Source organism: Grampus griseus (genome assembly GCF_964374135.1).
Source record: "Grampus griseus genome assembly, chromosome: 16".
Taxonomy (NCBI): Eukaryota; Metazoa; Chordata; class Mammalia; order Artiodactyla; family Delphinidae; genus Grampus; species Grampus griseus.
In genome coordinates, this window is record NC_139010.1 from 36,061,402 (window position 1) to 36,083,704 (window position 22,303).

At 54.3% G+C, this 22,303-nt stretch overlaps 1 protein-coding gene across 2 annotated transcripts; it reads left to right on the plus strand.

Annotated features, from left to right (window-relative positions):
• Positions 1 to 2,261: 2,261 nt before the first annotated feature.
• On the plus strand, positions 2,262 to 21,392 carry CDHR1 (cadherin related family member 1; the record flags this gene model as incomplete). Of its 2 annotated transcripts, XM_082673624.1 has the most annotated exons (17): positions 2,262 to 2,316; positions 2,843 to 2,938; positions 3,703 to 3,848; positions 4,667 to 4,717; positions 5,855 to 5,944; positions 7,211 to 7,297; positions 8,627 to 8,743; positions 9,748 to 9,891; positions 11,266 to 11,344; positions 12,668 to 12,768; positions 15,407 to 15,610; positions 16,119 to 16,271; positions 17,879 to 18,043; positions 18,441 to 18,508; positions 19,027 to 19,255; positions 19,911 to 20,168; positions 20,835 to 21,392. In XM_082673624.1, 17 exons carry the CDS (start codon positions 2,262 to 2,264, stop codon positions 21,390 to 21,392), a joined length of 2,601 nt encoding a protein of 866 aa, XP_082529750.1. The 2 variants fall into 2 exon arrangements, with proteins under 2 accessions (XP_082529750.1, XP_082529749.1); XM_082673623.1 differs by lacking the exon at positions 2,262 to 2,316 and having other exon boundaries at positions 2,650 to 2,938.
• Between the last annotated feature and the right edge of the window lie 911 nt (positions 21,393 to 22,303).

A 22,303-nucleotide genomic window follows, 5' to 3' on the forward strand; every position in this document is an offset into this window, starting at 1 on the left:
CACACACACACACACACACACACACACACACACACACACACACACACACACGGCATGTGGGGTACTCCTTCTCTATCCCTCTCCAGTACAAGTCTGTTGACTGAGTGAACTGAGGAGAAAGGAGTCAAAAGCACCACAACCACTGGTGAGGAGATGGGCAGATGGGACACAGGGAGAGCCGGCTTTTCTCAGCACATTGACACTTGCCCCAGGAAACCCTGTCTGTGCCTCCAGCTCACTGGGTGATCTACAGAGAGCCGCAGTCTCCTCATCTCTGTGTAGCACACAGGGAATGCTTGCCCTAGCTTTGTCCCAGCATTTTGTAACACGAATGATGCAGGAATGTCTGTGCAAGTTAAAGCGCATCTTTCCAGCAGACTCACAGATACGGAGAACAAACTAGAGGTTACCAGTGGGGAGAGGGGAGGGGAGAGGGGCAATGTAGGGGTAAGGAATTAAGAGGTATGAACTATTAAGTATAAAATAAGCTACAAGGATATATTGTACAAGACAGGGAAAGTAGCTAATATTTTATAATAACTATAAATGGAGTATAACCTCTAAACATTTTGAATCACTATATTGTACACCTGTAACTTATGTAATATTGTACATCAACTATACTTCAATAAATAAAATAAAATAAAAATAACTGTTATACCTTTTCAAAAAATAAATAAAGTGCACCTTTTCAGTGATAGGGCCAAGCCCGAGGGGATTCAACATGAAGGGTTTTGGTTAATTGGGCCTGAAAATTGCCAAACACTCTGGGACTGCTCATTCATCTTCTCCTTGGCCTGAATCCCTAACTCTCGCTAACAGTAGATGGCGGGGGACTGGCCTGGGGGATGGGGGATGCTCTACTCCTGTGAACGCGCTTGGGGAGGAAATGTTGGGACCCCAGCCTCTCTGGGGAGCACACAAAGGGGTCTTCTCTGTCTGTGGCCACACCCTCCCAAGGATATCCTTGAGAGTGACCAAGCTCGGGCCTGAAGTGTCCGCCCTGTACACCCTGTGAATATAAGGAGAACAGGCTGCTTCTTCAACCAGATGCTGGTGTCTGAGCAAGAGAGTGAAGGTCCAGCCCGGGGAAACTTATCAGCAACCAGGAAGGCTCCTGAGCTTAAGTGTTTCTCCCAGCTGTCAGCACCCGGGGCCCCCATAGCAGCGCCTCGCTTGCCTAAACGTCTTCCAGGGATGGGAAGCTCACCCCTCCTGGGACAGTCCATACCTGTGTTGGCCAGCTCTGTTAGCAAGTCTGTGCCATCATGGGGCCTGAATCTGCTTTCAAACAGTTCGCCCTTCCTTGCGAGGCGTGCGTGGGTCTGCTGCTTCTCCATGGTCACAACTGGGCACTGCAGATGGGGAGGGAGGCTAGCCTGCTGCCTGGCAATCTCTGCTTCCACCTTACTAGAGACTTGAAGGCCCTCTCTGCTGCCCACAACACACGTGGACCCCCACTAGTGACCAGACTAGTAATCGGACCCTCTGGGAGAGCTAGCCTGGCCTGGGGGCGGGCAGGACAGGAATGGGTTGAGATCTCAGAGAGGTGGTCCTGATAAACCCTCACCATCTGCCCCTTTCCCAACCGCAAAGCTCACCCCCAAAGCCTTCAGGGCCACATCCCTGGAGTCGATTTGGATTTTTCAGGCCATGCCCTTCCCAGAGCCCACCCACCCCCTTTCTGCCCCGCCCTCATTTCTCCTAGAGACTAGTGGGAGGGATCCTTCCGCGCTGAGGTTGCGCCCGTGCCCTACCGCTGTTTTACAGTCAGGTTCAAAGAGAGCGGCAAACTCCCTGACAGTCACAGAGGAAGTTCATAAGAAGGGAAAACTCCAGTGGAGCCCAGCCCTACCAGGATTTGCAGACCTGGAAAAAGTCCCAGTTTTCCAGTGCCCTGCGGCCCTGGGGTCCCCTTGGCTCCTGCGCTCCAGACCTGGGGGCAGAGGTCGCGGTAGCACAGAGGAATGCCTTCCCGGCCCCCACCCCCGCCCGCTGCTGGTAGCGGGTCCCCTCAGCTCTGCACCCACTAATTGGTCTCGTTCCGCTGCGGGCGGGAGCGCTCCAGGGGCGCCGATCCGAGCCGTGTCATCCGCTTAGCGCCCTCCGCACCTTTCGGCGCTCCCGCCCACGCCCGCCTCCCGCCGCCGCCCCCACCCCACCCCCACCCCGTCTCTGCACTCGTCGCGGGCCCAGGGCATGCTCCGTGCTCCGGCGCCCGGCCTCTGCTGCGGGGAGCAGCAAGACCCGCCCGCGGAGACATGGGGCGCGGCCTGCGGGTCGTCCTGGCCCTGGGGCTGCTGTTCCACCGCCTGGGTGAGTGGCCGCAGGCCCCGCGGGCCCCGGTAGGGACGAGGGGTGGGTGCTGGCGCCAGCCGGGTGGACCCAGGGACAGTTCTGGACCGTTCATTTCCAGAATGGGGCTCGGGATGGGGGACGGGGACACGGACTGGGGAAAGGGGATTCTCGCTGCTCTCCGCTTCTTCAGAAGCGCAGTCGGAGGTTTGGCAGCTGCCCCGAGGGCTGTGGGAGGGTGTTTTCACTCCTCGTGTGACCTTGACCAGGGCACTGCCCCTCTCTGGGCGAGGCTTCCTAGTCTGCCCATTGATGGGGCTGAGACTGGCCGCTGCCTGAGTTCCAAACGCCCAGATGGTGCGTGTCCCTGACAAGCCGAGCCCAGCCGGAGCCCACGGGAGGAGGTGGCCGAGGGCCCCGGTGGGCGCGCTGGGCTCTGGGACGGGAGCCCTTGCCTGCCCGCGGGTGGGCCAGACGCGCGACCACGCCGGTGCCGAGCTGTCCCTGCGCGTGTTCGGGTGTCCTCTGTTCTGTGTTCTCTTCCTAGCCCAGGCCAACTTCGCCCCCTACTTTTTCGACAACGGGGTGGGCAGCACCAACGGAAACATGGCCCTCTTCAGCCTCCCGGAGGACACTCCTGTGGGTGAGCACGCCTGGCGTCTGCCCCACGTAGGTCTCCCGGAGGGGCGGCCCACGTTCCCCTGGACATAGAGACCGAACCCGTGACTCCCGGGACATCCTGTTAGCGCTCTGAATCCCCTGGGGCAGTTGCAGGAAAGGAGGGCACGGGCGGCCGTGGACACCTAAGCTGGGCCCGTCCTGGAGACCCAGGCGCCGAGCCCAGAGACGGGGCCGGCCCCAGGGGCAGGCGGCAGTCCTCAGCGCTGGGGCCTTTACCCACTGCGTGACCTTGAGCAAAGTACTAACGTGCCAGAGCCCCAGGGCTCTAGGCTTTAAAATGGCCCCAGAACAATGAACTCAGTGGCATCTGCAGGGAGAGGAGCGGGAGAAGGAGGGAGGTTCACACTTCCTCTCCATCACCTGGTCTGGGAACCCTGAGCAAAAGGACCACTGCAGTGTACAGGAAGCACTTGCTCAGAGTTCCCTGAATAATCCAAGCATGGGGAACAGTGCTGCCCGTGGGTCACCCCTCCACCTTAAGGCTCCTCCCTTTTCCCTCATCCCGCATCCCCAGTCTTGGTTCCTGGGACAGGAGTCATTTCCAGGCAGAGACCCTAGAGTTAGACCCAGCAGCCCTGAAGCCCTCTGTAATTCGTATTCTAGATTACAGTCTGTAAAGTGGCAGGTACTAACAGCCATCTGATAGTCGTGAAGAATAAAGAAAAAGAGTAGGAAGCAGTCAGCTGGGACGGGGCCAGCAGTGAGCGCTCAACTGTCTCTTTCCAGGCTCTCATGTGTACACCCTGAATGGAACAGACCCCGAGGGAGACCCCGTCTCCTACCACATCAGCTTTGACCCCAGCGCTAGAAGTGTCTTTTCGGTTGACCCCAATTTTGGAAACATAACCCTGATTGAAGAGCTGGACAGAGAGGTATGGGGACCTGTGAGGAACATTGCCTGCCAGGCATGTAGACAGAGCTCTGTGGGCGGGAAGGTGCCCTAGAGAGCATCCTTGGAGAGCTCCCATAAATCACAGAAAACAGCCAGCGGATCAGGGCTGGAAAGACTGGTTTAGAAAGCGGCTCTGAGTTTGCTAAAACTCCTCCCCCTCTGTGCCCTCTGAACCTGCGGGTGACAGGGCATGGGCTATGTTTCCCTTGTGAGATCCCACACCAGGCTGGTGGACCAGGTACCTGGACCTCAGCCGCGGGATGCTGCCAGTTCTGATCCAATGGCAGACTCCACCAGTGCAGAGAAAGGGAAGGGTGGGTCCCAGAGACAGCTGGGGGACACAGCAGAGGAGGTGAAACTGTTCCCCCCTCCCTGTCACCCTACGGGACGTGGGAACCTCGACACCCACCGTGTCAAGGGGAGAGCTTGAGACACCACAGACCTGGACCTCTGAGGAACTGTAGAATATGGAGAGTCGAGGGAGAGATAAGGGGCAAAACGAGGAAAAATTTTAAATGGATTAATAACCTCTTCCTGGGTCCTCCAGCACACTCGTTAGCATCTCTCATTCTGACAGGGGTACATTTTCTGTTGGCATGTCCACCCTCTGGGTTTATGAGAACCCCTGATGGGCCAAGCCCCAAAATAAGGTCTCAAGCATGGCCAGAGGCAGCTTTCAGCCACTCCGCCCTGCTCCAGGGCTCCCTTGAAATGCCCGGGCCTCCTCTGCTGCACCCAGCCTCCAGGGGTCCTTATGGTGCCTCAGACTCCTGGACACTTTGTCCTTGTGCTTCACAGAGGGAGGACGAGATTGAAGCCATTGTCAGCATTTCCGACGGCCTGAATCTGGTGAGTACACACTCCAGCCAGCCCCTGGCAGCACGCGGGGCAGGGCTCCCAGCAAACCCGAGCTGAGGTCCAGCAAGATCTGCCCCAATGTGCTCATAGGAGAGAGGGGAAGGAAGGGAGGGAGAGCACACCCACATTCCTCAAGCAGTGTCTCCTCAAACCTGCTTGCCCATCCATCTCCTCCCGCCTGGCTCCTGGCTCTGCACCGTCACCCAAGCTGAACACCTGGGCACCCGACCCCTCCTTCCTCCCCTCCTTCCCCACAGCTGCCACTTTCGCCCAGCCCTCATCACTGCTTCCCGGATAATCCTGGGGGCTCCCCTCCCTCCAAGGCTCCCCGACCTCAATCCACATCTGGAGCCATCACTGTGCAGTGCAAGGCCTGGCCACAGATCCCAGCTCAGAAAGCGCTAGCAGCTGGCCTCCACTGCCCTCAGGGTGGAGTCCAAGCTCCAGACTGCCATTCAGAGCACCGTCAGACTCACCCGCCTTCTCTCCCACATTCACCCCCCCAGCCGCGTAGCCCTAAATCTGCTTCTGCGCTCTAAACCCACGTATGTGCTTCGCTCTGCCTTTGCCCGTGTTGCTGCTTCTTCCTGACACACCTTCCTCCTCTTCCCCTCTCACCTGACAAAGTGCTGCAGACCTTACTTCTCACACCTCTGTGAGGCCTCCCTGCTGTCAGCCACCGCAGGCTGGGTCAGATGCCTCTTCTCTGGGCCTCTGGATGTAGCCCCCTAAACTGGTGCCTTTGCCGAGGCTGGGGCACACGGTGCCCCCAGAGGCATGTGGTGCAGGCCCCAGCCCCCAGCGCCCAGCCTGTTGTGGTTGCCGCCCTGAATGACATCACGACTGTTCTTTCATATGTTGCTATTTGCCCACCACTCCACCCTGCAAAGTTCACACCATCAGACTGTGTCTTCTGTCTCCAGCATGGAGCACAGTGCTTGGCACCGAGTAGTTCCTTAACAGTATGTGCTGCATGAATGAATAAAAGAGGGAAGGAAGGAGGGAGGGAGTGGAAGGGAGGGGGAAGGAGGGGGCAGAGACATACACCTAGGGTGTTAGAGGCCATTGTCCCTTTATCACCCGGAAGGTCTCAATGCTCCAACACCTGTCCCCTTTGCCCCTTCTCAGGTGGCGGAAAAAGTCACTATCCTGGTGACGGATGCCAATGACGAGGCACCCAGGTTCATCCAGGAGCCCTACATTGTCCAGGTTCCCGAGGTGAGCAAGGGGCCACCAGGCAGGGTCGATGCACTCCCGCCCCAGGCCTCTGGGCTGCCCTGTGACCTGGCCAAGGGGACCAGGCATTGGAGTGAAGAGCCCTCTCCATCACTCACTACCCTCTGGAGACCCCTCCCCTCTGTGTCCTCCTGCCACCTCTGTTGCCAGCCCCTCACATTTTTATTCCAAAGGAATGTTCATTGACCATTTTCCATTAGAATTATAATGCACTTTCTTTTTTGGGGGGCACCCTCGCCCCCTGCAGTGAAAATGCCAAGTCCTAACCACTGGACCATCAGGGAATTCCCTATAATGTACTCTTATCGTGAAAATGTGAATTGTACAGAAAAGTAGGGAAAAAAGAGTTTCAGAAACCACCCTTAATCCCTCCAGCTTGAGACAACATTGTTAAATTTGGGGGTATTTCCTCCTCATCATTTTCATGATCATAGGTTCTTGCTTTCTCTTTATTTTACATAGTTTTGACTATACTAAACATGTGCTTTCTGTATTCTATTTTTCACTGAATTTATAACATAAGAATTTTCCTCAGTAATTGTAAAGTTGCGGTAACTAAGATTTTAATAGCTTTCCTTGAGTGCATATTCCAGCATTTACTGAACTGTTCCTTTATGTTTGGATATTAAAGATACTTTAAGTTTTTGCCGTCATAAGAAACACCAAACAACAGACTCTGAGCATAAAAGTTCCTTTCTCTAATTGGAATGATTTGACATTGCTGGGTCAAAGCCTGGGTGCCTGTGAGGTGTTGCCAGATTGATTTTCCAGAATGGTACCTGTTTGCCTTTCCCCTAGGATGTGAGAAAGGGTTTGTCTCCTGGTTCCTGGCCGACACTGGCCATTCTGGGAGTTTTAAATGTCTGCTAATTCAGTAGGAGAAAGATATTTGCGCTGGCTCTAAGCTGCACGTGTGTGATCCCTGGTGATACGGAATATGTCTGTGTTTGTTAACTGTTTACAGTCACTTCATATTTAAAGCCTTTGTCTATTTGGAGCCGTTCTCAGGGGGAGGATGTCTGTTTGTTCCTCCTTCCCTCTGCCCTTTCCTGACCCCGCTCTGACTCCAGTGTGTCTGCTCCATCAAGGCCCCTCCTCCTATTGGATGCTCCCTGGGTCAATCACCACCTTTCACCTCTTTTTCACCCCTCACTTCCCTGACTACACCTTTCCGTGCCCCCAGACCCCAGTTCCCCGAGCATCTGTCACTGCCCCTGGGACTGACTTTCTGTGGCTGTGACCCCTCAGGACACACTTGCTGGGAGCAGTATTGCCAAGGTCCGTGCAGTGGACAGGGACACAGGTTCTGGAGGGAGTGTCACCTACTTCCTGAAGGTAAGGTGGGACACACAGGAAATAACCAGAGGCCTGGGCTAGCAGGGACACCTGGACAGCCCCCATCTCCATCACTAAAGCCCTTAGGTCAGTGCCTCAGCTATTCCCAAAGATTGTCAGAGATGGTGCATCCCACCCAAAAAGGTCTCAGTAAATGCAGGTGTGGGATGAATAGGTGGGGACCTAAGACTGGCCTGAGAGGAAGCCATCTTCCCCTGACTGGCCCATCCTGGCTCCCTCTGAGTTGACCTGCCTCCCTCTCCCCAGATCTCAGGACCCTCAGCTCTCCCCCTACCAACCCCTCCCCCAGAAGATGGCCTGGGCACTTTGCACACACACCAAGTAAAAGAAACTTGTCTGAGCCTAGAAGTGTCAATCGGAAAAAAGGCAGAAGGGGCAACTCTCAGAATGAGCAGAGCTGTGACACCTCCACCCTACCCTTGTCCATCCATCCCACCCTGTCGGAGGCGGAGACCCCTCCCCACACCTCCTGCCTTTCCCTGGACTCCTCCGGAACCCACTGCCCTCCTTCCCATGGCTGCTGTTTCTGCAGCATCTTCTCTGCTCTCCACAGTTAATCACTTGCACTCACCATTTTCAAGGCAGTATAGCTCAGTGGCTAGAGACACCGGTTCTGGAGAAAGCCCCTGGGCTCCACGGGTTCTGGAAAGACTCCACCACTTCCCACGCATGGGGCTTCCGTCATTGTATGACTTTCCCAGCTCAGTTTCCTCCTGTGTAAAATGGGCAAGTCGAAAGCGCATCCTCATTGGATAGTTGCGAGGATTAAATACGTGTCCAGCTCCAACAACAGCTCCTGACACACAGTCACCCCTCTTCAGATTGAGGATTGTCCCCTGTCCCCATCTGACCGCCCCAACCCCCTACCCAGATGCTGCTGACTGACCCCCAGTCACTTAATGGAGGGGTTGGAAGATCCCGAAGGCTCTCTCTGTCACTATGGCTCTCAGCCCTCACCTCCTCTAGGTTAGAGAACTCTGCTGACATTTCTGCCTGCTGGAAACTCCAGGCCAGAGCTTAGCCCCGAGCTGGGCCCCGTTGTTTTCCAGTCTAGCTGAGAAAAGAGCTGAGGGCCTGCTGGAAGGGAACGTCTTTGCTGGACTGAGGGAGAGGGAGGGGAAGCCCAGAGCCCTAGGAAGCGGGACCCTGGGGGCCGGGAGGACTGAGTGCCCTGAAGTGTGCATCTCAGCCCTGAGAGCAGAGTTCGTGTGATGAAGGGAGGACGGTGAAGACCCCCTTTCAGGAAGCAGAGCAGGTGAGGGCCCTGGGTCCCTCCCCAAGGCCCAGCCTGCCCCTCGCTCTTTACAGAATCCACACTCCACCAAGTTTTCTGTGGACCGCCACAGTGGTGTACTCCGCCTCCAGGCTGGGGCCACCCTGGACTACGAGAAGGCCCCGGCCCACTTCATTGCTGTGGTTGCCAAGGTAATAGAGAGGGAGGAATGGCAGCACCTGGACCCTCCTCAGCCTCCGTCAGGGGAAGCTGCCCTTGGATTGGAGCAGCTAGGTTCTACAACTGGGGGGCAGTTCGGGGCAGAAGGTACAATGGGGAGGGGATGGGGGGTGCAGCCGCTCGGAATCTCTAATGCGTGGAGCCTGCCCAGACATGGACATATTCTCCAGGGAGGCTGGTGTTTCTGAGCCAGAGAGGGCTCGCATCCACACAGCCTGGCCTCTGGGCACCTCTGTTTCTCTGCCCGGGCTTGCTCACCCTCCTCTTCCTCTCTGTGTGACCGGTTACCCTCTCTGAGCCTCAGTTGTCTCATCTGCCCACCCCGAGACTTAACTAAATTCCTCATACTTCTAAAGCGTGTGACATGGGATCTGCAACTCAGCAGGTGCTCGACCAAAGCGGCTGCTCTTTCCCGAGGGCAGGAAACCCCAGCCGTCCCTCTAAGCCCCCCATTTTCTTTTCCAGGAAGGCCCTTGCTGGTCACATATTGGCTACAGGGCACCCCCCTCAGTCTGCACCAGGAGGCTCGTGCCGGGCCTGCCTGCCAGCCACTCCACGAGCGCTGGCTTGGTGGGCGCACGGCTCCATTATACACGCTCAGGCGCGGGTCCACATCGTGCTCTTAGCAGGTGCTCAGGAGTGTTTGAGGCTTGGCTCCGGGCTGGGAGAGGGGATTTGGCTCTGACCCCCTCCTCCTCTGGTACTGATCAGACATGATTCCCCTGGAGAGAAACCTAACCCTCTTTCCAAAGGAATGCCTATGAGCGCCTACTGCGTAGCAGGCACTGGTTGAAGACCTTCTTGCCTCATCTCATTTAATTTTCCTAACACCCGTATGAGGGCAAAATTATCTCCAGGGGACACGGAAGCAAACGGAAATCAGGGAGGGCAGCCAGTAAGTGACAGGAGCCGGATTCCGTGGGAGTCTGCTCAACTCCAGAGCCCAACCTCTCTTCCCTCTCCGACCCTTCCCCAGGATGGCGGAGGGAGGCTGCGAGGGGCCAGCGTGGTGCTCTCGGCCACCACCACGGTCACAGTCAACGTGGAGGACGTGCAGGACATGGCCCCTGTCTTCGTGGGCACGCCCTACTACGGCTATGTGTACGAGGACACCCTTCCGGTGGGTGGCTGCGCCCCTCAGCCCAGTGTCACCTCCAGACACCTCCTGCCCTGTCCTTCGCGCTGCCCAAGGATCCCCCTGCTGGATGGCTGGGCTCGACCCGGCTCGCGCCTCAGCTCACGGGGAGGCCGGCTCTGGACCCCTCACTCAGGCCACAAACAGGTCGTTTTGCATGGGGAAGTAGGCCCGGGAAGAAGTGGCGGCTTGTGTGTGGAGCACGTACCGGGTGCCCAGGCTATGCCAGGCGTCTCTTCACTCACTCAGGCTTACGCCAGCCCGGCTGCACATGTCAGCCCTTCAAAAGGGCTGAGAAGAGAGGCTGGGAAGAGAGCTGATGATTTGGTTTAGGTGGCCCTTTCCTCCACCTCGTACAGGAGGTGAGGTGCCTTTCGCTTCCCTCCCTCCAAGCCTGTATAGCCTGGGGCCCCTCAAACCAGTAGTTCTCCCACAGTTTGCTGCTGAATCACCACAACCCTTGTCAGACATCACACGTGGGCCCAGCTGGAAGGCTGGCCTCAGCTTCCTCCCCCTTCAGTGCAGTCTCTGTCCCTCCTTCCCGCCCCCCCCCCCCACCGCCACCCCTGTGTTTTGTGTTTTGACCTCTCAGGTTCCAGTCCTGGGCCTGGCATCCAGGGTCTGGCCTCCCCTCCACCCGGGAGCCCCCACCATCCTCTACTCAGCCCAGCCCAGCCCTCTCACCACTGCACCCTTTTCCTTCTGCTGGACACGTGTCCATGGGCCTAACACCTCCTGCCCTTCTCGGCTCAGCCCAGGCACTGCTTTCGCCGACATCTTCGGTTGATGTCTGCTCCTACGCCCAGCACGCCCCTCCACGGGCACGCCCCTCCTTGGGGTGAGCCCATGTGTTTATTTGCCCCCTCAGCCACACCTCCCATGGCCACAGCTCAAGAACTCTCTGTGGAATGGAATTGCATTCTCAATTTTCACTTCCCCGGATTCTGATAATTCCCAGCTTTATACAACAATGAAAACACTTACTGAGCACTACTCATGTGCTGGGCCCAAGCTAAGACATCACCTTTTCAGATGCTGGCAGCTGAGTGGTGCAGAAGGGCACAGAGTGAGGGAGAGAGAAAGGCCGGGCTGCTCCCATGGGGGCCGCAGGTCAGAGCAGGGCGAGGCCCAGACGGTCCTGCTGAGGAGCTAAGCGGGAAGGAGGTGCCGGGGCGGGGGGAGAGGACAGTCAGGAAGCTGCCATGAGGATGGATAGGCCTCTGGGGAGATGGGCCTGAGTAGGGAGACCAGGAGCGGGTGGCAGGCCAGGATCGAGCAGGGCTTGTCAGGTGGGGCAACTTCCCAAAGCCTTCGAACGGCCTCCCAGGGCCACAGGATAAAATCCTTATTCCCCCCAAGGGCTCAGAGGTCCTGACCGTCGTCGCCATGGATGGAGATCGCGGCAAACCCAACCGTGTTCTCTACAGCTTCGTGAACGGTGAGTCTGGGGCTCACTGCTGGGCTGCAGCTACAACTCGTTGGGTAACCAGAGTGAGATCCAGCCTCTCCGGATCCCAGTTTCCTCATCTATAGGCCAGAAGCACAAGATGCGTGGAGAAGAGTGGCTGGGTCCCTGCAGGAGGCGGCACGTCTCCTTGGGCGTCTGCTTTGGTCCCTGCTTCTCATTATGTCCAGCAACAGGGAGAGACGCATTGGGCAGGGAGGGGCTGGGGGCTGGATACTGAGAGCGGCACAGGTGGTGCCAATTCACGTTCCCACAGGCTCCTGGGCATACCTCGTTAATGGGAAGGGGTGGCAGGATTTCTTATACTCTTTAAATTGCCATGTGTTTTTCTCATTCTTTTAAATGTTTTGGCCTAGAGCATAGAGTTGAATTCAGTGAATTAAATGCAGTGATGATTTTGCGTGTGCCTAGTACTAGCCCTGTACATGGGTGAGAAAACTGAGGCTCAGAGAAGCTAAATTATCCCAAGTTCCCATTGGGTTTGAACCTAAGTCTGCGGGCTCTTTCCACAGCTGGGCAGCAACTGAGCAGGAGAAGCCAGCCCTGGGGAGGGCTCTTGAGCCCTCAGTAGCTGGTCCCCTCCAGGGGACCACCACACCTCGTACCTGGTCCTCTCCAGGGGACCACCACACCTCGTACCTGGTCCCAGACATGCACACATCTCTATGCTCTCACTCAGACACCATCACCTCCTCTGACCCTGTCTCTGGGACATGCCTGGTACACACTCCCCTTCCAGCAGCTCACACACGTGCAGATGTGTCCACTATCACACACAGGCATCTCTCCCCAGGCATGCAGACCTCTGACTGCCTTCCCTCCCCTCCACCGCTGCAATCCTTCAAACACCTACCGAGTGCCCACACCACACCATCTCCTCTCCTGTCTTCTTGCATCTCCCTCTACTCCTCCTCCTCCAGTCTTTCTCTTTCTTCCCTCCATTATTTTCTCTCCTTCTCTCCACCCCCCATCTCCCTTCTTCTATACCTCTTTATTTCTCCTTTCTCTTTCTACCACACACACACACACACACACACACACACACACACACACACACGAAGCAAAATACTAGAGCACCTGGGAGCCAGAAAGTAGTGAGCTTGAGTCCCAGTTCTGCACTCACTGTGTAACCTTAGATAAGTTACTTAGCGCCTCTGAGACTCAGTTTCCTCATTGGCAAGACACAGATGATAATAGGGGAGACTTGAATGAGATAACGTCTGAGGAACGTGTGGCACCCTGCGCCACCGTGTGGCCTTGTTCAGAACTGCAGGGCACATCTCTCTTCTGTGGCAGGCAGTGATGGAGCCTTTGAAATTAATGAGACGTCTGGAGCAATCTCCATCACCCAGAGCCCTGCCCAGCTCCGGAGAGAGGCGTATGAGCTGCATGTACAGGTACCCTCCCAGGAGCTTGGCGTTCCCCACCCTTCGGCCCTGGAAGGTTCCAAAGGTGATGAGACCTGGGCTGCCCCCTTAACCCCCAGGGCTCGCAGGATCTAGGGAGGAAGGATCTAGATGTTGCTTCAAGGAGCACCTACAAGAGGTGGTACCTGGCGAGGGGAGCTGTGATGAGGCAGGAGAAGGAAGGATGGAAGCAGCGATGCCATGAACATGGGTAGGACCCAGCAAGTGGAGACTGGTGTTGGGGACCACTGTTTAGGGTGGGGCAGGCGGAGGCCTTGCAAAGCTAGGAAAGCCCAATGAGCAGAGGCTGGAGGTGAGAGCACATGATGTAGCAGGGGCGCAATGAGGGGTCAGGTGGGACCGGAGCCAAGAGTCCACAGGCAGCACGTAAAGGGGAAACGGTTGGAGCCCAGCTGGTGCCGGAGGAGTAAAGGCCTTGAATACGAGGCATGGGTTTTCCCTGCAACAGGGCCAGCTTTGCGGCCATGCAACCTGTGAGATGACACAGGAACCATAGTTAGAAGGGTCCCATGCTGGGCTTAATGCTCTGCTCTTGCTGTCTTGAAATTCTTAAACAGTTTTTTAACAAGGGGCCTCCTATTTTCATTTTTCACTGGGCCTGCAAACTATGTACCTAGTCCTGCCCAAGAGCAGGGAAGAGCCATGGAAAGTTTTGAGCAGAATTAGAGTCTTGTTAAAAGCTCACTCTGACTGCTCACTAGACCAGTGGGATTCCCAAAATCAGAGAGCTTGGAAAAAAAAAGATTTCCAGGACACACTCCCGAGGATGGGTATTTAGTATGTCTGGGGGAAACCCAGGATTCTGCATGTTTTGAGCTCCCAGGTGATTCTGGCACCAGTCTCAGCCTGACGTTTGAGAGCACTGGTCCCAACTTGGGTTTGGAGGGAAGTGGATGAGAGGTAGGGAAGCAAAGCCATCAGCCCAGGTGACAGATGCCGAGGGGCCGTGGGGATGAGCGGAGGCGGAACGGTGAAAATGGACGAACGGCAAACTGTGAAGGAGACAGACTCCACAGAACGGGGCCATGAGTTGGGGGGGGAAGGAGAGGGAGGGATGCATCTAGGGTGGTACCGTGCCATCAGGAACACAGGTGAGAAGGCAAGTTGAGTAGAATGGGCATGAGACATTCTGGTGCCTCGGGGACATTCAAGTTGAAACATCCAAACTTGTGGGTACAGGTTTGGACTTCAGGGCAGACAGCATCAACATACAGGTAGCTGTGAAAGGAGGGGAGGGCATGAGGCCACCCAGAGGAGGGCTGGGGGGAGAGAGGAGCCACCGGCTCAGAAGGCCACTGCGGGAGCACCCCAGGATAAGAGTGAGGAAGAGTGAGGTGCCAGGGAAGGAGAGACCAGGGGTCAAGTTCAACCTGCAAAGGGGAGCCACTTTAGCCAAGGGGACAGCACACTCGGAAGGGGGAGGGGGAGCGGGCAGTGCCACCTGCAGCATGGAAGTCAGTGTGAAGTATCTGAGTTGGGGACGGGCTGAGCATTGAAAGGGAGGAAAGGGGGCAGAGGGCACAAGCTTCTACCAAAGAAGAGTTAGGAAGCAGCTAGTGTGTGATGGAGTAGAGGGCAGGGAGGGTCATTTGAGGATAGGTAAGACCAGACATGCTCATAGGAGAGCAGAAGGAAGCCCTTGCAGGGCCTCATATGGTATTTGCCACCCGTTCCTGAGGTGCTTGTGGACTCTTGGCCCTGGCTTTGCAGCCTGTATTTGTCATCCACTGTGCATCGCCACACCTCCCCTCCCTGCAGCCTCCCCCTGGACAAGTGGACACAAGTGCAGAACATGGTAAAGCTAGGGTTTGAACCCGCCTCTGGCTGCAAGGAGAGGGCAGTGCAGTGAGGTGGAGAGAGCACTGCCTAAGGAATCAGACACATCTACTTTCTTCCTAGCCCAGCTGTGTGACCCTCACTCCTCTTGCCTCATCTGTAAAACAGGACAAGTAATAGCACTATACTAGTTTCCTATGACTGTTGTAACATATCACCACAAATTTAGTGCCTTAAGACAACACACATTTATATCTTGCAGCTTTTGTGAGTCAGGAGTACAGGGTCAGCTTAGCTGGGTCCTCAGATTCAAGGCCTCTCACGTAGCTGCCAACAAATTTTCAGCCAGGACTGGGTTCTCATCTGAAGACCCAGCTGGAGGAGGGTTAGCGTCCAAGCTCACATGGTTATTGGCAGGATTTAGTACCTCGTGGGCTGTCAGACTAAGAACCTCTGTTCCTTGCTGGCTGTTGGCTAGACATCACCATTAGTTCCTAGGAACACAGGCCTCTTCAACACAGCTGTTTGCTTCATCTAAGCCAGCAAAAGATAGATATAGATAGATATCTTCTATCTGTCTAGAAGATAGAAGTTATGACCTAATCTAATCACTTATTAGTGATTAGATTAATCACAAATTAGTGACCTAATCACTAAGTGATATCTCATCACCTCTGCCATATTCTATCAGTTTGAAGCAGGTCACTAGGCCAGGCCACACTGAAAAAGAGGAGATTACATAAGGGCATGAATACCAGGAGGAGGCAGGGATCATTGGGGCCATCTTGGAATCAGCCTGCCACACAGCCATAGCCACCTGTCCCCACCCCAGGTGACTGAGGTCAGCTCTGCAGGGACCCCAGCTGCCCAGGCCATGGCCCCTGTCACCATCCGGATCGTGGACCTCAACAACCATCCGCCGACATTCTATGGAGAGAGTGGACCCCAGAACAGATTTGAGCTGTCCATGTATGAGCACCCGCCCCAGGGGGAGATCCTGCGGGGCCTCAAGATCACTGTCAACGACTCAGACCAGGTATGTGGTCCTGCCCTCCACTCTGTCTTCCTGCAAACCACATGGGACCAAGTCCCAAAGCTGAGCCTGCATGAGCCTTTCCTGCTGATGTCACAGGGGCCTGGAGAGTCACAAAATGAATGACGCAAGAGTGGGTAACCAGGAGAGAGAGGAGGGAGGGTAAATAATCAAAGACTAGCTGCTTGGCCTAAATATATTCACAATCAATTAAAAGGAAAAAGCCAGTCAAATGAAAGCACCTGTGCGTCTGACCCTCCAGACAGTGCAGATGTGGCCTGTTGCCTCCTGTGCCCGGCTCAGGGCTAGGCTTTCTGTGCTTGTTTCCTTGGTGAGTCTTCATAGTCTGCTCAACCTTTCTGATTCTTCATCACCTCCCCTGTAGAAAGAAGTAATAATACTCACCTCCCGGGGTCAAGGGCACGTGAAGGCTCCTTGCACAGCGCGACTATCTAATGAGTTTCTGTTCTCATCCATCTTCCCTGTTTCCTCTCTCCAAACTGTTGTCCAGGGAGCCAATGCCAAATTCAACCTGCGGCTGGTGGGACCCGGGGGCATCTTCCGAGTGGTCCCCCAGACGGTCCTGAATGAAGCCCAAGTGACGATCATTGTAGAGAACTCAGCCACCATTGACTTTGAAAAGTTCAAAGTGTTAACCTTCAAGGTAGGTGATGCTTTGCACTACCCTGAATGGGGGGTCACAGCAGTACCTAGATTCATTCCTAAGGGGTCCCTTGTCACACTCTGCCCCTCCTGGCCCTACTCCTTTCCTCTCAGTTTCTCTGCCCCTCCTGCTGATTTGAGGAGTAAGTGGAAAAGGGAGAAGAAGAAACATGACACAAGAACCTTCTCTTACTGCACACAGCCTCACTGAGCTCCCGCTTCTAAACTACGACTGTCCCCAGGAATGCATGGAGGGGTGTCCAAAGGAAAACTACCAATATGATGTGCCATGTGAATAGATTGAGAGAAGAAAACCATTTGATCCTCAGGATAGATGTTTTCTCATACACATTTGACATATGTCATCTATTCTGTTAAAAACTTTAGCAGGAGATGAAAAATATACTCCTTTGTACATGTAATTATTTAAAATGATAAACATAAATAAATGCATATTATACATAAATATATAATTTATATTAATAAAAAGGAAAAATACTTTGTTGATATTTTTTAAATTGTTTTAATTATTTATGATTATAAATGCATAGACACCGATAGCTAGCATCATGCTTAAAAGTGAAATTCCACACAACATTGTAAAGCAACTGTACTTCAATCAATCAGTCAGTCGATAAAAGTGAAATTCTAAAAGCATTCTATGAAGTCAGGAACAAAACGTGGATAACTGCTCTCACCACTATTCTTTAACACTATTCCTAGAATAACATTATTCCTGGATAAAAAAAGGAAACAAAAGGTACAAACATTAGAAAGGAAGAGATAAAAATTATTATTATTATCATTATTTTAGATGATGTGATTGTTTGCTTAGAAAAATCTAAAAGAAATGATCGAAAAACTGTTAGACACAGCAAAGTTGCTAACATGATTGATTATAAAGTTGATACACAAAACCTAATAGTTTTCCTACGTACAAAAAACAGCAATGAGAATAATGGAATAAGAGGGCACTTTTACAGTAACAACTAATAGATAAAATTTCTAGGAATTACCATAACAAGAAATATGCAGCATCTAAATGACAAAAAAACGCACAAATCTAACAAAAGGACATAAAGAAGGCAAGAAGTATAAAGACACACCCTGTTTAAAAATGCAAATTCTCGTCAATTAATAAAGGATCACACCACCTCAATTAAGTCTTACCCAGAATTTCCTTAGGGGAGGAGGGAGGGGGCTTGACACAATTATACTGGTTTTTATCTGGAGAAATAAACCTGAATAGTCAGGAAATTCAGGTAAAAAGAATATGAGGCAGGAACTTGCTCTAACAGATATTGAAGTATATTATGAAGCAAAATAGTTTTTTTAATGGAATTTTAAAATAAAAGAATATGCAAATCAGTGGAGCAAAAGAAATTGGTCCCAATGCAAATGGCAACCATAAGGAAACGGGCATTGCAGTCAGTGGGGAGGGAAATGATGTGTGCCTTAGAGGTGCCCCCTGCAGGTGGGGGCAGGCATAGCTGGCTGGCTGCTGAGAAAACGGGAGACAAGGCAGGGATGATACTGAGACGGGACGTGGCAGGCTCTCTGCAGAGCGACTGCCACCCAGACAAGTCCTCCTTTTCCTTCCTTCCCCAGCTCCTGGCCATCGAAGTGAACACCCCAGAGAAGTTCAGCTCCACAGCGGACATCGTGATCCAGCTCCTGGACACCAATGACAATGTCCCCAAGTTCACGTCCCACTACTACATTGCCAGGATCCCCGAGAATGCCCCAGGGGGCTCCAACGTGTTGGCTGTCACAGTGGGTTGGGGCTGACCCAGGGACTGGGGGTGAAGGGGGCCTTGTGAAGTCAGACAAACTGGGGCTCCAGTTTGAATCGCAAAGCCCACACTCACTGGCTGTGTTCTTAGACAAGCTACCTGCCCTCTCTGAGCCTGTTTCTTCTATACAGTGGGAATAACAGCACTTCACAGGACTGTAATGAGGACATATAATGAGAAATACAAGGCCTTCCAGATCTGGTTCCTCCAATGCTTGAGATCTCCTGGGGTGAAACTAGGGCTCCAGAGCAGGGCTCCAGATCAGTTTCTCCCCAGCTGGGCAAACCCCCCAAATCCTTGTTTTGCCATTGAAAGCAAGAGCTGCCAACATGCCCTGACAAAGGGGCAGGGGCCACTGGGAGCTTTCTCTCTTCCAGGCCGTCGATCCGGACACAGGTCCCTGGGGTGAAGTCAAATACTCCATCTATGGATCCGGGGCAGACCTGTGAGTAGATCCAGAATCCCGGACAGGACCTCAGGCAAGGGATTTGGGAGGCTGAGGGTGGAGGAGGATCTGTGCTAAAGGCAGGAGGAGCCTGGGAAGAGCAGGACCTGGGTCGGGGAGGCGAGCCTGGGCGCAAGGAATGGAGGGGAGCTGTAGACAGCCTGAGGTCGAGGTGTGGGGACCCACCAGGTGAGGTGAGTCTGAGAGGAGAAGGGACATCATTATGGCCTGGAGCTGGGGCTCGTGGCCTTGGGGGCCAGGCAAGCAGTGCTGGGCTAGGAAGGGGCAGGTGGTGGGAGGAGAGGGAAGGGCTGTGACTCGGGTTAAGTTCTACATTGATAAGACTGCTAAGTAGGTGGGTGGTCCTGCGGGATGCCTTGGGGAAGCTGCCTGGTGCATTACTGCCCCTTCCTGTAGGCGGCTCCTTACCGCAGGCACGTGTGCACCTCTGTGAGTGTACACGCATGTACGTGAGTGTGCTTGTGCACACCCTCGCTTGCTCTGTCTGTGCCCGACAGCTTCCTGATCCACCCATCCTCTGGGATCATCTACACCCAGCCCTGGGCCAGCCTGGACGCCGAAGACACTGCCAGGTACAACTTCTACGTGAAGGCAGAGGACATGGAGGGCAGGTACAGCCTAGCCGAGGTGTTCGTCACGCTGCTGGATGTCAATGACCACTACCCCCAGTTTGGAAAGAGCGTCCAGGAGAAGACAATGGTGCTGGGGACCCCAGTGAAAATTGAGGTGGGCTTCGAAGGTAGCTGAGCTCCCCTAAAAGTCTTGTCCCTGCAAGTGCAAGCGGCACTGTAGCATAAGAATTTCTTTTAAAATATACTGGATTCCTGAAATAAGCAAGGGTTTTTAAGGTACTTTATACACCCTCATCCCCACCTCAACCCAGAAGTAACCTCTGAGAAAGAAGATATTTTTGCCACTTTACACATAAAAATAAATTAAGGCTCAGGCAGGTTGCATGTTTGGTTTGCCTGAGTTCACACAGCTGGTCTGCCTGCCCTTACAGCACCGCTTTCCCCACTGCACTGCCTTCCCGATACGGAAAAAGCATGAACCCTGGAACCCAACAGACTTGACTCTGGATCCCAGCTGCCCTCCTTCTACCTCTCCATCCTTAGACAAGTCACTCCGCCTCCAGGCTTTTGTTTTTTGACAATACTGGACTGCCTAGACTTGTCCTGAGAATGAATTGCTACAACACACATAGAGAGCCAAGCGCAGACCCACCCTGGCTCATTCAATTCCTCTCCCAGCTCCATTCACTCAAATAGGATTAGGACCATTTCCCTTCAGCCCAGCCAGCTCTATATGACGTGTTGGTTGAGCCAGGGTACACAAGTATCGCCCCCGAAGCCCAGCTCTGTCTGTCCCTCTCTGTGCACAGGCCACAGACCAGGACGCAGAGGAGCCCAACAACCTGGTAGACTATTCCATCATCCACGCAGAGCCAGCCAACGTGTTCGACATCGATATGCACACGGGGGAGATCCGGCTCAAGAACTCCATCCGCTCCCTGGATGCCCTGCACAACATCACGCCCAGCGGGGACCACACGTGGTCGCTAGAGGTGCAGGCCAAGGACCGCGGCTCCCCATCCTTCAGCACCACGGCCTTACTCAAGATTGACGTCGTAGACACTGAGGTGGGTACGGAGCCCTGATCTGCGGGAGGGTGGGGGGGAGGGCCAGAGGGCCAGCTCAGACCTCACTGCCACGTGGCCAGAGGGAGAAAGACCACCTTCCTCCAAAGACACCCACCCAATGCTCTCGAAGACCACCTGTGCCATCGAACACACAGGCTTTGAAACCAGCTCGAAATCCTAGTCTCAACACTTTGTGATGGTGTGACTTTGGACTTTACTAAGCCTCCACTCCCTTTCTGTAAAATGGGACTAATGATGCCTCCTTCACATGGGTGTTGAAAGGCAGAAGTAAAATCATTATGTATATAGTTCTCAGCTCAGGGTCTGGAAGGAAGTCATCACTTAAGAGGTTCTTAATGCACTTGGGCAAACGTGACACACACTCCCCCCAGTCAAAGGAAAGCAGTAGCAGCTAATGCAGGAGTTCTTCATCCAGAAGAGGTGCTTGCATCATGCTCTCTCTGTGTGCACTTTTCTGCACAGGTGCATGCATTGTGTTTTCTCTGTGTGCATTTTTTCTGCAATGAAGTCCGTAGTGCTCAGCAGATTCTCCAAGGGATGCCTGACCCCAGAAAGCTTAAAAACCATCAGGCTTAAGGGAGCTTACGGCCCCTGCTCTGTCCTCCGGGGACGAGGCAGGAGCAGCCGAATGCATCTTTCTTCCAGATGCTGTCCCGAAACCCCATGGCTGCCTTCCTGATGCAGACCAAAGACAACCCCATGAAGGCCGTGGGTGTGCTGGCCGGCATCATGGCCATTATTGTGGCCATAACCGTCCTCATCTCCACCGCCACCTTCTGGCGCAACAAGAAGTCCAACAAGGTCCTGCCGGTGCGGCGTGTGCTCCGCAAGCGGCCCAGCCCTGCACCCCGCACCGCCGGCGTCAAGTGGCTCAAGTTCAGAAGGACCAAGGCCGCTGACAGGTTTGTGCTCAGAGAGGATCCTCCCAATGAGAACTGCAACAACAACAGCCTGGGAAGTGCACCGCCCCCCAAAGTCCCCGCTCCCCCTCCACCACCCAGCACGGCGCCCAGCATGGGACCAGCCCATTGGATGGTGCCTACAGTCTCTGGCTCCCTCGCCCCTCAGCAACTCCATCCATCACCAAAACCCAAGGCCTTGGCGGAACACGAGGCTGCGGGAAGACCCGTCCAGTCAGCTCTGGTCTCTGAGCTCAGGCAAAAGTTTGAGAAGAAGAATGTGCATAACGAGGCTTACTTCTAGAACGTGTACTGTGGTCCCTCTCTCCCAACCCGATTGCCCAGCTGCTTGGGCCGTACTCCCCAGCTCTGCCCCTCAGGGTCACCCCTGTTTTGTGCAATGGTGTAACCCCAACATCCAGGCCTCAGGACAGTGCCTTGGGCGAGGAATTTATTTCTCTGGTTATGGATGCAATTGGCAAATACTTTCCCGTCACCCAGATCCTCGGCACGGCTTCAGTGCTCCCTGTTCTGCAGAGGCTGGGAGTTGACGAGGAGCCGGATCTATGTCTTCTACTCACCAGCCCCAGATCTCACAGTGTCTCTTGGGTCCTGCTGGGGCCCCAGCTTTCTCAATCCAGGAACAGGGCCCTGGCCACATGTGACAAGGTCAACTAGAACCTGGATCCCGAAGTCTTCAGCTAAGAACAGGAGCAGAAAAAGGGGGTTCAGTGCTGACTAAGGTTGAGGGTCAGCGAACCTTGCAGGCTGTAGGAGACCAGATGCAGCAGGGGAGGGCAAAGATGCACTGAGAACTCACGCTGACTGTGGGCCTGTGCCTAAAAGCCATTGGAAGGTGGAGGATGGTGTCTGGGCAGAGACTGTGGGCCCCTGCTCTGCCCACATGGGCCTGCCCTGGTCCCAGAAATAGCTGGAGCCACGCTGGCAGCCCTAGAGATATCTGGAAAAGCATCAAGTCCCCTTAGCAGCTGTCCCACCAGAAGTCCTTGAAGAGGCAGTGCAGGGCTGAGATCTGGGGAGACGTCCATTTTTATCCAGCTCTTCTACTCACATGCTGTAACCTTGGGAAAGCTGTTTAAACTCCCTGCTCATCCTCTTTCTCATCTGGAAAATGAAGAAAGTGAGTCTGCCTCATTCATGGGTCTGGGGCGAGGCTCAAAACAAGTAGTAGCGACAGGGGCTTTCACCAAGTGC